At 36.2% G+C, this 15,867-nt stretch overlaps 1 protein-coding gene across 2 annotated transcripts in view; it reads left to right on the top strand.

The window, feature by feature from the left end:
* The window catches only part of LOC133614533 (cell adhesion molecule DSCAM-like), a 299,360-nt gene that overhangs the window by 218,376 nt on the left and 65,117 nt on the right, over positions 1-15,867 (top strand). For both annotated transcript variants that reach the window (XM_072914993.1, XM_072914992.1), the window contains exon 12: positions 15,313-15,492. In XM_072914993.1, coding sequence (XP_072771094.1) covers positions 15,313-15,492 — 180 coding nt within the window. The remainder of the gene's footprint in view (positions 1-15,312; positions 15,493-15,867) is intronic.

The following is a 15,867-nucleotide window of genomic DNA, read 5'->3' as shown; positions in this document are numbered from 1 at the left end:
GTTCGGTTTTTTGGGCATATGAGTAGGTTCTGTTCCGCGGTATTGCACACATCACACTTTAGGGGCTAGTGAACACACGCACACACACGGTCATCATACAAACAGTTTTTTCTGCCACATGGGCTTGCAAGGTGTCTCTACAGCGCCATTAGGGACGCCGTTATAGAAAAACACTTGAAGGAGGCAGCAGGTGAGTTCACCCACTTCAGCAGAGGGGGTCCCAGGTGTTTGCCCCCTCATCCGTATAACCCGGGATGAAAGCTTCACCAACAACCAATGAGGGCTCGTGCAAGCGTGCGCCCATGATCAAAAGAAGATGCCTGTTTTTCTACCTTTGAAGGGATTTGTGTGTGTGTGTGTGTGTGTGTGTGTGTGTGTGTGTGTGTGTGTGTGTGTGTGTGTGTGTGTGTGTGTTCTTGTATTTGTACCCTTCTTGAGACATCAACAAGGAAAAGTACCTTCCATATGAGGACCGGTGAACAATTTAGGACATAAATCATGGTCCCAATAAGGAAAACCATTGCATCTAATAGAGAATGTTTCATTTGCACCCCTGGTGGTGAAATCTATCAAAATGAGGGTGGTCCCAAAAAGGAGGGATTTTTCAAATTGACTGTGTGTCGCTTTTAAAAGTGCTCCCCCTCTGCTCAACATATGTAATAACAAGTGTGTGTAAGAAATTGAAATGCGCCCCCTTTGGCCAAAATTAATAAAAATAAATAAATACATATGTATATAGAGACATACAACTTGAAGTAAATAATGAAGATTAAAAACCAGTTACAAACAAAAAATTAAGAAATTAAATAAATTAACTAAAAGCAGTATTTTTCTCACAATGTGTCGACTTCTTTCTTATACAATTGGGAACAATTTCTCATATTCTTTCTGTTTCTGTAATATTGCAATATTTTTTTCGTAAAATTATTAGTTTTTTATGTAAAATCATTACTTTTTTATGTAAAATCATTACTTTTTTATGTAAAATTATTACTTTTTAATGCAAAACGGTGACATTTGTCATTTGTTGTTCTTGTAAAATAGTGACATTTTTTGAGTAAAATGATGACTTTTTTCACAATTTTGCAAGTTAAAAATTCTGATTATTATTATAATATTGCCAAAATTGTTTAAGTTTTTTTTTATAAAATTGTGACTTTTACTGAGTAAAATTACGACTCTTTTCATAATATTGCACAAATGTTCAGGTTTTCTTGTAAAATTTTGACTTGCGTTGAGTAAAATTACGACTTTTATTATAATACTGCCAACATTTTTCACAGATTTTTCACAACAAGCTTTTTTATGCATGCATAGTTCGTATATATTATTAATGTTGTAAATACAAATCTTTATATATCTAGAAAGGCTGGTCCTAAGGAGGTAGGCGTTTTTCGGAAGTCTCAAGAAGGTATCAAATACAAGAATGTGTGTGTGTGTGTGTGTGTGTGTGTGTGTGTGTGTGTGTGTGTGTGTGTGTGTGTGTGTGTGTGTGTGTGTGTCTGCGCCTCATGCCTGATTAACACCATCTGACCATTCCTGATGGCTGTAACAACTGTGGCCTTCATCAAAGCTCTTCATTTACAATGGAAATTATTGAAATTATAAGCAATATTAGAAGAGATTCTTGAATGTGCGCCAGGTACGTTGAAAATAACTGCAAAATGTGGACGTTTTACATGAACAGCTTTATAAAGGGATTATTCTACACAGCAACACAGCTTAATAACACAATAATCAGGTTATTTTCATATGTAAACATAAGTCTAATTCTGCATGCATTTTTTATATAACAACACAATCTATTTTGGGACGTTGTTTGACCTCTGGTTTACATTTACAATATTTATTTTTCCAATAGGAAGTGATTTAGACATAATAAAAGATGTCATGAGTCAGAATCTTACTCACAGGTAGATTGCATTCACTTTAATAGTCTGACAATTTTGTTGCTGATATTGTGTCTCAATCTCGCGGGCAACGTTAGTTATTCATGCCAACGGTCTGTACTTATGCTCTGAATTGACAAATGCGCAACATTTACTTATATGACCCAATGCAAACAACCTTCCGTAGTCATGGTGCAAAAAATAAATAAAAAATAAATAAATAAAACAAAACAACACATAAATGTCAACAGACACGGTCACACATAACACAACCTGCTCACTGAACTTTGGGGACATAATAAAAAATGTCCATTAACTATAAAAAATTCAACATTACACCCGTTTAAATCCATTACAAAGCATCATGGGAAAATTGCAAAACACTCTCCACACTTATTCATGTTTGGCGCATTTCAGCAGCTTGATTTTTTCTGATTGATTACAAAACTTTGTGTGCCATATGGGTGTAAAAGGGGATTCTTTCAAAATAAAAATTAAACAAAAAATAAAACTAAGGTAATTTTAAACCAACGTCTTTTTAGATGCTCACTGAGCTAAAGTGTCATTCATTACATGTGTAAGGGTCTCGTAATCAGAAAAATACAACTTCCTTTAGAGCAGGAGTGTCAAACACGTTTTTATTAAGGTCCGAATCACAGTTAAGGCTCAGAGGGCCGCTTGTAACTGCAAATAATATTTGAATTTGCCTTTGTATTTGATATATATATATATATATATATATATATATATATATATATATATATACATATACATATATATATATATATATATATATATATATATATATATATATATATATATATATATATATATATATATATGTATATATATGTATATAGAGGGCCGCTTGTAACTGCAAATAATATTTGAATTTGTATTTGATATATATATATATATATATATATATATATATATATATATATATATATATATATATATATATATATGGGCTTCACGGTGGCAGAGGGGTTAGTGCATCTGCCTCACAATACGAAATACGAAGGTCCTGAGTAGACTTGGGTTCAATCCCGGGCTCGGGATCTTTCTGTGTGGAGTTTGCATGTTCTCCCCGTGAATGCGTGGGTTCCCTCCGGGTACTCCGGCTTCCTCCCACCTCCAAAGACATGCACCTGGGGATAGGTTGATTGGCAACACTAAATTGGCCCTAGTGTGTGGATGTGAGTGTGAATGTTGTCTGTCTATCTGTGTTGGCCCTGCGATGAGGTGGCGACTTGTCCAGGGTGTACCCCGCCTTCCGCCCGATTGTAGCTGAGATAGGCTCCAGCGCCCCCCGCGACCCCAAAGGGAATAAGCGGTAGAAAATGGATGGATGGATATATATATATATATATATATATATATATATATATATGTACATATACATATATATATATATATATATATATATATATATATATATACAGTACAGGCCAAAAGATTGGACACACCTTCTCATGTCAATGCGTTTTCTTTATTTTCATGACTATTTACATTGTAGATGGTCACTGAAGGCATCAAAATTAGGACACCTGTGAAGTGAAAACCATTTCAGGTGACTTCCTCTTGAAGCTCATCGAGAGAATGCCAAGAGTGTGCAAAGCAGTCATCAGAGCAAATGGTGGCTATTTTGAAGAAACTAGAATATAAAACATGTTTTCAGTTATTTTCCCCTTTTTTTGTTAAGTAGCCTTCAGTGACAATCTACAATAGTCATGAAAATAAAGAACACGCATTGAATGAGGAGATGGTGTGTCCAACTTTTGGCCTGTACTGTATATATATATATATATACATATATATATATATATATATATATATATATATATATATATATATAATAAAAAATATATATATATATATATTTTTTTTATATATATATATATTTTTACTTTAAAAAAAAATAAAAAAAAATTATCTACCCTATAAAATAAATCTGTACATTTTACAGTAAAAAACTGGCAGCTCAGTCACCAAAATTTTTGTTCACAACATATCACGATAAATGTGAAAAAATAGTACTATGGATTTTTTTCTACAGAAAAATACTGGCAGCGTAGTTGCCAAAATTTAAAGTAAAATGTACAGTGTTTTTTACAGCATATTACTGTAAATTAAAAAATCTCCTACACTGGTTTTTTTTTACGGTTAAATTTTGTCAACTGAGCTGCCAGTTTTTTACAGTAAAAAAATGTGGTACCGTGTTTTTCATTTACAGTAATACACCATAAAAACGGTAGATTTTCCAGTAAAAAAACCTGGCAGGTCGCTCGACAGAATTTTACCTTAAAAAACAGTGGTGAAGTTTTTTTTACCGCAAAATGTAATGTCATCCTTACAGTGTACAAATGTATGGATAACTTGATTGAAATCATATGTAAAGCTGACATTTAGGTATTTTTTTTATGTTAACGGACAAAAAAAACCTACTATATTTGTTGCAATATTGGATACTATTAATGTTGAAAAGGTATGCAATTGTATGCATCCCATATATTTTTTTCTGTGAGAATGGAAATAACTAATACATATAGTAAGAAAAGATAGGGCACATTATTGATACATATTATTTCCAGGCTTTCGCGGGCCACGTTAAATGATGCCTTGATTTTGACACCGGTGCTTTGGAGGTTCCACTGTATTGTGTAAGTTCTTGCATGTCTGAGTGCAGTTTCCTGGTAATGACAGTCCGGTTTCTTTTACAGCAACCTCAGTAGCAAAGAGCCAGATGAATGTCTCTGGGAAAAAGGGAACTATAAGTAAAGGTCGCCCGCTATTAGCATAACAACCAGCTCTATTTGAGTATGCAAAATCCATAATTCAAGGAGGAACACGTCTCCCTGGCTTTGCTCTTCGGAGCCAAGGGAGCAGAAATGGAGTCGCCACTTGACCCTGTTCTATCCGGGCCACTTAGCTGCTTTTTAATTAAAAAGCAAAAAGGAAAAAAAAACCCACGGCTCACTAAATGGCCTAATCTCTACACGCACACGCGTGTTTAATAGTACATGAGCCGAGGTGAAATATGGCGCTTTCATCGTTAGAGTGCACCGCAGGACCCTCGTTTGGTATAATTCATTCTTCGAGACATATTGCACACGTTTAGGGCTGCAACAGGAGAATGAGATCCAACTTTGATTCCCAACTAAACGCGATAAATTTAAAAAGATGTGAGGCATCCGTTGTTGGACATATTTTGTCACTCTTGGTGGTCCGGAGTCGTGGGAATGAAACTGAAACTCATCACTATAATGTCGTAAATAGTCTTAACCAGACCAAAAAACTAGGTACCTACTGGTGACGATTTGTTGCCGAAACGCCATGAGCAGTGCTCAGTTCCAACACTCACGTCAAACTCACACACATGTTTCTTGGCGAGGGGCATTCATGAACACTGTAATTCCAAACTTCATCTGCACAACACAAGCAGGTCTTTACACTAACTACATTAAGATTAACTATCAAACATCGCAAGAATTGTCTATTAAATTAATCATTTGTGCTCGAATTGTGCAGAAAGTACGCACTAAAAATCTTGCTAATGTTTTTTGTACATTTTCCACAGAATTTGTTTGTGGATTGTATTTGATATTGGTGAATGTATTACCTATTTGTTTATTGTGGTCAGCCTAAGGCAGTGGTTCTTAACCTGGGTTCGATCGAACCCTAGGGGTTCGGTGAGTCGGCCTCAGGGGTTCGGCCGAGGTCAAAACACACCCGACTCATCGTGTAAATACAAACTTCTCCCTATTGGCGTATTACCGATACGGCAATAGCTGACTGGTTTGCAGGTGTGTAATTTGTTGTGAGTTTATGCACTGTGTTGGTTTTGTTGTTTGAACATTAAAACATTAACGAGATTGTTGCGTTCAAATGTCTATTCAGTACATCAATAGTAAAAATGATGCGTTCAAATGTCTATTCAGTACATCAATAGTAAAAATGATGCGTTCAAGTGTTTACCAAGTAAAACATAAACAAGAGTGTTGCGTTCAAATGTCTACTAAGTACATCAATATTGAGAATGTTGTGTTCAAGTGTTTACCAAGTAAAATAATAGTGGGAGTGTTGCGTTCAAATGTCTACTAAGTACATCAATAGTAAGGATGGTGTGTTCAAGTGTTTACCAAGTAAAATAATAGTGTTGCATTCAAATGTCTACTAAGTACATTAAAAGTAAGAATGTTGTGTTCAAATGTTTACCAAGTAAAACATAAACGAGAGTGTTGCATTCAAATGTCTATTAAGTACATCAATAGTAAGAATGTTGTGTTCAAGTGTTTACCAAGTAAAATAATAGTGGGAGTGTTGCGTTCAAATGTCTACTAAGTACATCAATAGTAAGGATGGTGTGTTCAAGTGTTTACCAAGTAAAATAATAGTGTTGCATTCAAATGTCTACTAAGTACATTAAAAGTAAGAATGTTGTGTTCAAATGTTTACCAAGTAAAACATAAACGAGAGTGTTGCATTCAAATGTCTACTAAGTAGATCAATAGTAAGAATGTTGTGTTCAAGTGTTTACCAAGTAAAACATAAACGAGAGTGTTGCGTTCAAATGTCTACTAAGTACATCAATAGTAAGAATGTTGTGTTCAAGTGTTTACCAAGTAAAATAATAGTGGGAGTGTTGCGTTCAAATGTCTACTAAGTACATCAATAGTAAGGATGGTGTGTTCAAGTGTTTACCAAGTAAAATAATAGTGTTGCATTCAAATGTCTACTAATTACATTAAAAGTAAGAATGTTGTGTTCAAATGTTTACCAAGTAAAACATAAACGAGATTGTTGCGTTCAAATGTCTATTAAGTACATCAATAGTAAAAATGTTGCGTTCAAGTGTTTACCAAGTAAAACATAAACGAGAGTGTTGCGTTCAAATGTCTACTAAGTACATCAATAGTAAGAATGTTGTGTTCAAGTGTTTACCAAGTAAAATAATAGTGGGAGTGTTGCGTTCAAATGTCTACTAAGTACATCAATAGTAAGGATGGTGTGTTCAAGTGTTTACCAAGTAAAATAATAGTGTTGCATTCAAATGTCTACTAATTACATTAAAAGTAAGAATGTTGTGTTCAAATGTTTACCAAGTAAAACATAAACGAGATTGTTGCGTTCAAATGTCTATTAAGTACATCAATAGTAAAAATGTTGCGTTCAAGTGTTTACCAAGTAAAACATAAACGAGAGTGTTGCGTTCAAATGTCTACTAAGTACATCAATAGTAAGAATGTTGTGTTCAAGTGTTTACCAAGTAAAATAATAGTGGGAGTGTTGCGTTCAAATGTCTACTAAGTACATCAATAGTAAGGATGGTGTGTTCAAGTGTTTACCAAGTAAAATAATAGTGTTGCATTCAAATGTCTACTAAGTACATTAAAAGTAAGAATGTTGTGTTCAAATGTTTACCAAGTAAAACATAAACGAGAGTGTTGCATTCAAACGTCTACTAAGTAGATCAATAGTAAGAATGTTGTGTTCAAGTGTTTACCAAGTAAAACATTAACGAGATTGTTGCGTTCAAATGTCTATTAAGTACATCAATGGTAAGAATGTTGTGTTCAAGTGTTTACCAAGTAAAACATAAACAGGAGTGCTGCGTTCAAATGTCTATTACGGTAAGTACATCAATAGTAAGAATGTTGTGTTTAAGTGTTTACCATGTAAAATAATAGTGGGAGTGTTGCGTTCATATGTCTATTAAGTACATCAATAGTAAGGATGGTGTGTTCAAGTGTTTACCAAGTAAAATAATAGTGGGAGTGTTGCGTTCATATGTCTATTAAGTACATCAATAGTAAGGATGGTGTGTTCAAGTGTTTACCAAGTAAAATAATAGTGTTGCATTCAAATGTCTACTAAGTACATTAAAAGTAAGAATGTTGTGTTCAAATGTTTACCAAGTAAAACATAAACGAGAGTGTTGCATTCAAATGTCTACTAAGTAGATCAATAGTAAGAATGTTGTGTTCAAGTGTTTACCAAGTAAAACATAAACGAGAGTGTTGCGTTCAAATGTCTACTAAGTACATCAATAGTAAGGATGGTGTGTTCAAGTGTTTACCAAGTAAAATAATAGTGTTGCATTCAAATGTCTACTAAGTACATTAAAAGTAAGAATGTTGTGTCCAAGTGTTTACCAAGTAAAACATTAAAGAGATCGTTGCATTCAAATGTCTATTAAGTACATCAATAGTAAGAATGTTGTGTTCAAGTGTTTACCAAGTAAAACATAAACAGGAGTGTTGCGTTCAAATGTCTATTAAGTACATCAATAGTAAGAATGTTGTGTTTAAGTGTTTACCATGTAAAATAATAGTGGGAGTGTTGCGTTCATATGTCTATTAAGTACATCAATAGTAAGGATGGTGTGTTCAAGTGTTTACCAAGTAAAATAATAGTGTTGCATTCAAATGTCTACTAAGTACATTAAAAGTAAGAATGTTGTGTCCAAGTGTTTACCAAGTAAAACATTAAAGAGATTGTTGCGTTCAAATGTCTATTAAGTACATCAATAGTAAAAATGTTGCGTTCAAGTGTTTACCAAGTAAAACATAAACGAGAGATGTGACTTCATGCACGGTTCATTTTATGCACCAGTAAAAAAACATGGTAACACTTTAGTATGGGGAACATATTCACCATTAATTAGTTGCTTATTAACATGCAAATTAGTAACATATTGGCTCTTAACTAGTCATTATTAAGTACTTATTAATGCCTTATTCTGCATGGCCTTATTATAACCCTAACCCTCTAACCCTGGCCCTAACAAATAACTCTAAATTAAGTCTTTATTACTTAGAATATGTTCCCCGAGTGTCCAAATAACACTAAATTAAGTCTTTGTTACTTAGAATATGTTCCCCATACTAAAGTGTTACCAAAAACATATAACTTTGTCTTGAATTTGAAAAAAAAAAAAACATTTTATTTTTCACCAAAGAAGGGTTCGGTGGGGTTCGGTACCTCCAACAAGGTTAAGAACCACTGGCCTAAGGCACACCTGTGCAATAATAATGCTGTTTAATCAGCATCTTGATATGCCACACCTGTGAGGTGGGATGCATTATCTTGGTAAATAAGACTTAGACAGATTTGTGAACAATATTTAAGAGGAATAGGTCTTTTGTGTATTTAGTAAAAGTTTTAGATCTTTGAGTTCAACTCATGAAAAATGGGAGAAAAAACAAAAGTGTTCAGTGTACTAATTGCCCACACAAAGTAGGCGTACAGTCGGAAATAATTAATATTGCCCCCTTGCCAGTAATTAACGACAACCACCACTTTGCATAGTACAAATGAACAGAATGACCCAAAAATAATCCACAACACCAACGCAAAAATGCTTGCTCATGCACAGGCACATGCGAGTCATATAATAACAGGCATTTAATTAATGGGACTGCTTCTCTTATCAGTTATTAATGACATTTTCCACCTTACATAACACAAATTAAAAGAATGACTCAAAATAATCCACAATGTCAAAACCCAGAGTACCCTTGCTCATGCGAGTGCTACATACTTGTCATATAATTAATGTGATTGCTACTTCTGCCAGTTATTAATGATATCTTCCACCTAACATAACACAAATTAAAGAATGACTCAAAATAATCCACAGCATAAAAAACAGAGTACGCCTGCTCATGTACATGTGAATGCTACATACTTGTCATTTAATTAATGTGATCTCTACTTCTGCCAGTTATTAATGTTATCTTTCACCTTACATAACATACATTAAAGAATGACTCAAAATAATCCACAATATAAATAAACAGAGTACGCTTGCTCATGCACATGCAAATGCTACATACTTGTCATATAATTAATGTAATCACCACTTCTGCTAGTTATCAATGATATCGTCCATTTAACATAACATAAATTAAAGAATGACTTGAAATAATCCACAACATAAAAAACAGAGTATGCTTGCTCATGCACATGCAAATGCTACATACTTGTCATATAATTAATGTGATTGCTACTTCTGCCAGTTATTAATGATATTTTCCACCTAACCTAACACAAATTAAAGAATGATTCAAAATAATCGTCAACATAAAAAAATCAGAGTACTCTTGCTCATGCACATGCGACTGCTACGTACTTGTAATATACCTACTGTGATTGCTACTTCTGCCAATTATTGATATATTTCACTTTACATAACGTAAATTAAAGAATGACTCAAAATAATCCACAACATAAAAACAGTGTATGCTTGCTCGTGCACATGCAAATGCTATGTACTTGTCATATAACCAATGTGATCGCTAATTCTGCCAGATATTAATGATATCTTCCACCTTATATAACACAAATTAAATAAATGACTCAAAATAAACCACAACATCAAAACCCAGCGTACCCTTGCTCATGCACATGCGAGTGCTACGTACTTGTCATATAATTAATGTGATCGCTACTTCTGCCAGTTATCAATGGTATCTTCCAACTAACATAACACCAATTAAAGAATGATTCAAAATAATCCACGACATGAAAAAACAGAGTACGCTTGCTCATGCACATGTGAATGCTACGTATTTGTCATGTAATAATGTGATCGCTACTTCTGCCAGATATTAAGGATATCTCCTACCTTATATAACATAAATTAAAGAATGACTCAAAATAATCCACAACATAAAAAAATAGAGTACGCTTGCTCATGCACATGCAAATGCTACATACCTGTCATTTAATTAATGTGATCGCTACTTCTGCCAGTTATTAATGATATCTTTCACCTTACATAAAATAAATTAAAGAATGACTCAAAATAATCCACAACATAAAAAAGAGTACGCTTGCTCATGCACATGCGAATGCTACATACTTGTCATATAATTTATGTGATCGCTACTTCTGCCTTATATTAATGCTTATATAACATAAATTAAAGAATGACCCAAAATAATCCACAACATGAAAAAAACAGAGTATGCTTGCTCATGCACATGCAAATGCTACGTACTCGTCATATAACTAATGTGATCGCTATTTCTGCCAGATATTACTGATATATTTCACCTTATATCACACACATTAAAAGAATGACTCAAAATAATCCACAACATCAAAACCCAGCGTAGCCTTGCTCATGCTCATGCACATGCGGGTGTGACGTACTTGTCATTTAATTAATGTGATCGCTACTTCTGCCAGTTATTATTTATATTTTCCACATTGTATAGGACAAACTTAAAGAATGACTCAAAATAATCCACAAAGTTAACGCCCAGGGTAGCCGTGCTGATGTAAACGGGCCACATTGTGAGTAAAGTTGGGAGCAGAAGGCTGCTGTTGGTCAACAGCAGACCATGTCGTCCTTTTCTTTGCCAAGCAGCTGCAGGTCATCAACACCAATACGTCCTTGTCTCGGACGCAATGTAAAATCCCGCTGACACGCACACACTTTGTTAATAATACAGAGCAAAATCCTTGTCCGACAACGGTCAATCTGCTTCATGTGGAGGCTTCCCCGCGCCACCAATCTGCTGCCTTTGTTCGACATGAGCGTTACGTCTCTTCCGATTGCATCTCACCGGCAGCCGCTCAGCTCTGTCGACTCGCTCGGCAGCTGTTGGGCGGTTTAAGGATTTAGACCTGGTGTTAAGGAACATGTTGACAACACTTCTTAAATCTGACAGGCTTTGTCATCAAGTCAGTAAACACATGTGCTTGAAAGAAAGCACACACACACTAGAAAATATAGTTGGTCCACTGGTTTTTATTTTTGGTTTCGGCAATTTGTAGCCCAAAAGTGTTTATAGGCATGCTAGTGTTTTCTAATATATTTTAATGGTAGACTAAAACACAAAAAATTACCCTTAGGTAGTCTTTAAAGTAGTCAGTGTACAGCTTGTATAACTTTGTATTATAGCTCAACACGCTGGCATTAATGTCCTCCCCAAAGTGGAAAAACTGGGCCCAATTAGCCATTTTCCCTTACCCGGATCACGTGACCTGCTACAAGGTCTCAGGTGTGTTAGAATTAGAGATATCGTTCTTTTTACAGGGAAAAATATTGACACTTTGGGTTAGGCCGATAGTCAACACATCAATTAATAACGATAAATAAAAATGAACTTGACAGCTTTGGGTTTGTTTTCTTTGTGTCTTGTTTTTTAAACAAGGTGCAAGAGGGTTCACTCTGTGCATGAGAGCATTTATGGTGCGGCCGGAAGTTTCGGATCGAACGCTCCTCAAGGTCGGATTTCCTACTGGAAAAGTCGGAGCATTCTCACCACCCCCGTTTTGCAAGCGTACGCTGATTTTTTTATGTTGACGATTATTTTGAATCATTCTTTAATTTGTGTTAGGTTAGGTGGAAAATATCATTAATAACTGGCAGAAGTAGCAATCACATTAATTATACGACAAGTATGTAGCATTTGCATGTGCATGAGCAAGCATACTCTGTTTTTTTATGTTGTGGATTATTTTGAGTCATTCTTTAATTTACGTTATGTTAAGTGGAAGACATCATTAATAACTAGCAGAAGTGGCGATTACATTATTTATATGACAAGTATGTAGCAGTCGCATGTGCATGAGCAAGCGTACTCTGTTTATTTATGTTGTGGATTATTTCGAGTCATTCTTTAATTTGTGTTATGTTAGGTGAAAGATATTATTAATAACTGGCAGAAGTAGCGATCACATTAATTAAATGACAAGTACGTAGCATTCACATGTACATGAGCAAGCATACTCTGTTTTTTATGCTGTGGATTATTTTGAGTCATTCTTTAATTTGTGTTATGTTAGGTGGAAGATATCATTAATAACTGGCAGAAGTAGCAATCACATTAATTATATGACAAGTATGTAGCACTCGCATGAGCATGGGTACTCTGAGTTTTGACATTGTGGATTATTTTGAGTCATTCTTTTAATTTGTGTTATGTAAGGTGGAAAATGTCATTAATAACTGATAAAGATGGCTGCTCCAAACCTAAAGAATAATATAAGCTTCTATAATATCCGTTACCAGCACTTCTGATTACCCATATGATCAATGGATGGGCATTTATATATTGTAACGTTGCTTTTGTTATGTTTACGGGGGGAGTAAACGGCACAGACCACAAGGGGGTGTAGTAGCTCTATGTATTTATTATATATATATATTTACAATATATATAATAATCAAACAATAATATTAATTCAACAACAAGGGAATGGAGTGTGATGGAATCCAAGAGTGTGTATGGTGTGTGACTAAGTGTGGAATTAACTGTTGTGTGTTACCTTGAGTGAGGAAGTGGACAAGTCCAAAGAGGCTAGGCAATAGAATGTCTGTGAGACAGGCAGTTTGTCGGGGGGGTATAGCGAGGCGTCGAAAGGGTCTGTGTCCAAGCAGGGGTCGGGGATCGAGGGAGGCAGTCCAAAGTCCAGAGGGAAGTCGAGCCACACAGCTCGATCACGGAAGACACGGAAAGTACTGCGGGTAACACAAGATACATAAGACACGGGAACTGGGAAGACACAGAGAGAGATCAAGTACGAGGGAGGGAAGCCAGAGACTGGATGCTTACTACGGGAACAGATGATTACGTTCCGGCGCCGGATCTTCGGGTCCGCTGGTCTTTATACTGCTCGCCTTCATCAGTCCCAGGTGTGCTGATTGCTGATTGCCTGCAGCCTTGCCAGATGAGGCGCTTACAGCAGAAGGCATACGGGACTGCGCATGCGCCGTGACAGCTTTAGTGTAAACGTAATTTTTTGCATGTGGTATACATTTTACATCGCTTGCAATCGTGTCTGTCTTTCCTCTTCATCCGCCATGTTTGTAAATTACAGAAAGAGTGCACATTTTCCCATAAGTTGTTTACATTCGGACAAGGCAAACGCAAGACTAGCTTGATTTCCGACCTCGTAACTGAAACGCTGTGACGTCATTCCCAGCTCCAACTCCCTACTTCCGAGGTAAATGGAACACACCGTTATTCAGTAACGAAATTAAATGAACAAAGTGAACCCTCTTGTCAGTCATTTGCAGTCTTTGCCTCTGTGGGTGGAGGCGGGACCCTACACACACAGGATGCACATACAGAGCCTGGCTAGTTGCTAGGAGCACCGCAAGGTAACACAAATTACAGATGATTTCAAAAGCATTTCTGCGGGAACAAAAAAAAATGCAACAAAACAAGGTTCAGTATTTATTAAAGTGCAATTTTTGCCCATAGAGATTTAGAGTCCATTTTCTTTTCTTTGTGTTTGTTTACTTATTTAGAATAATTAAAAGTTATTGTCCTTACAATTACAATGGTAAAAAATACCAGCGAGAAATGAAAGATTGTTGCGTTTAAAGGGTTACTTGCGTTATTATTATTAAATATTATGATTACATTAGTGCTTAATTTGGTGTCCAAATAATGTCCAGCAGAATGTATCGGCCCGGGCCTACTTAGGGCCCAATTTTCACTCACAGGTGTACTCACTTTTGTTGCCAGCAATGGATAGGAATGTACACTGTAATATAAGCTTCACTTTTACAATGTATGAAATGTTTTTTTACATCTTGGCATGGTGAGGTGTTTGTGATTCCAAGATGTGGAGGACATCAGGCAGCTTGCAGGTACATTTAGTCTTGAACTACATATGAAGAGGAAACATTACAAAAACAGTATGTCGCTGGCACAAAACGTATTCCTTAGCATAGCATAGAAAAACAAGAAAATAATAGTCGGCCGAACAAGCTGAGTGAAGCAACAAAACCAACCCAAATAGTCACTGTGGAGGGGGGGGGCGTTGCCTGCGGACATGCAGCGAAGCGGGGAGTGCCAGGACCGGCTTTGAGACAGGTGTGTAGATGGCCCACCTGGGCCTGGTTATCTAATCACCTGTCGCTCTGTTAAAAGGCAGCAGCCTGAGAAAGCGAGCCTGAGACGAACAAAAACAATTGCTGGAAAGCAAGAGAGAGAGAGACTTTATTAAAAAATAAAACCATATTGTGAACCTGAACCGGGCTGTCATGTCAGTACTTGGTGGTCCAAAGAACCCCCTGGAGGGCAACCTCCACAGTCACAAAAGGGGAACAAGAACTCGCGGGGTGAGACGGGTATATAAGAGTGTGTGATTTGTGATGGCAGCAGGTGGGGACACTAATCAACTAAACAGAAACTGCCGTGTGAGCTCAAACACTCCTAGCAACGAGAACGTAAACAAAGGAAGGTAAAGGAGGGCAAGGAACAGAACTAAACTTCAAACACAGGAAATCCACAAACAAAAGGAAAAACAAGACATGACAGCTTTAGTGTTGTAAATTACTTGCAGAATTGCAAGGGGTGTACTCACTTTTGGAACGTATCGTATATTGCCCTTATAGAATCGGAACATTACTTTTGTAAGCCCATCATCATGTAAATTATTTCTTTTTGTGCCACAGGTGCAGGCGTGCCGCTGTTTCAGCCCATCCTGCTGAACAGCGGCTCTCGCATCCAGCAGTTGAGTAACGGCTCTCTGCTGATCAAACACGTGCTGGAGGACGACAACGGCTTTTACCTGTGCAAGGTCAGCAACGACGTGGGAGCCGATGTCAGCAAGTCCATGTACCTCACCGTCAAAAGTAAGACTCTAGCGCCTCATCAAAATCATAACGCATGTGAAGCTGCACCATGCTGTCCCATGCATGTCCTACAGGTATACTTAGGCGTCATTGGGTCCAAATAATGCTCATTCACATTTTAACAGTGTAGAACTTGCGAAACACACACACATAAAAACACTACCTTTTGATCACGGCCCAGCAATGAGATACTCTGATGAAACTAAAGGTTTCATTTCATTACATTTCAAGTAAGCCTCCTCCGTATGGATAGAACATTGTTATATGACAATACTATTCATCATTACCAAATACATCATTTTATATAGGATTGTCGGACCTCGTTTTTGTTTTATTGTGCCTAAAATATCTCCATTGTGCAAAAATAACTTCACA

This window comes from Nerophis lumbriciformis, linkage group LG17 (assembly GCF_033978685.3).
Source record: "Nerophis lumbriciformis linkage group LG17, RoL_Nlum_v2.1, whole genome shotgun sequence".
Lineage (NCBI taxonomy): Eukaryota > Metazoa > Chordata > Actinopteri > Syngnathiformes > Syngnathidae > Nerophis > Nerophis lumbriciformis.
Note: the sequence above shows the minus strand (reverse complement) of the source record. Positions and strands in the feature narration are given on the sequence as shown.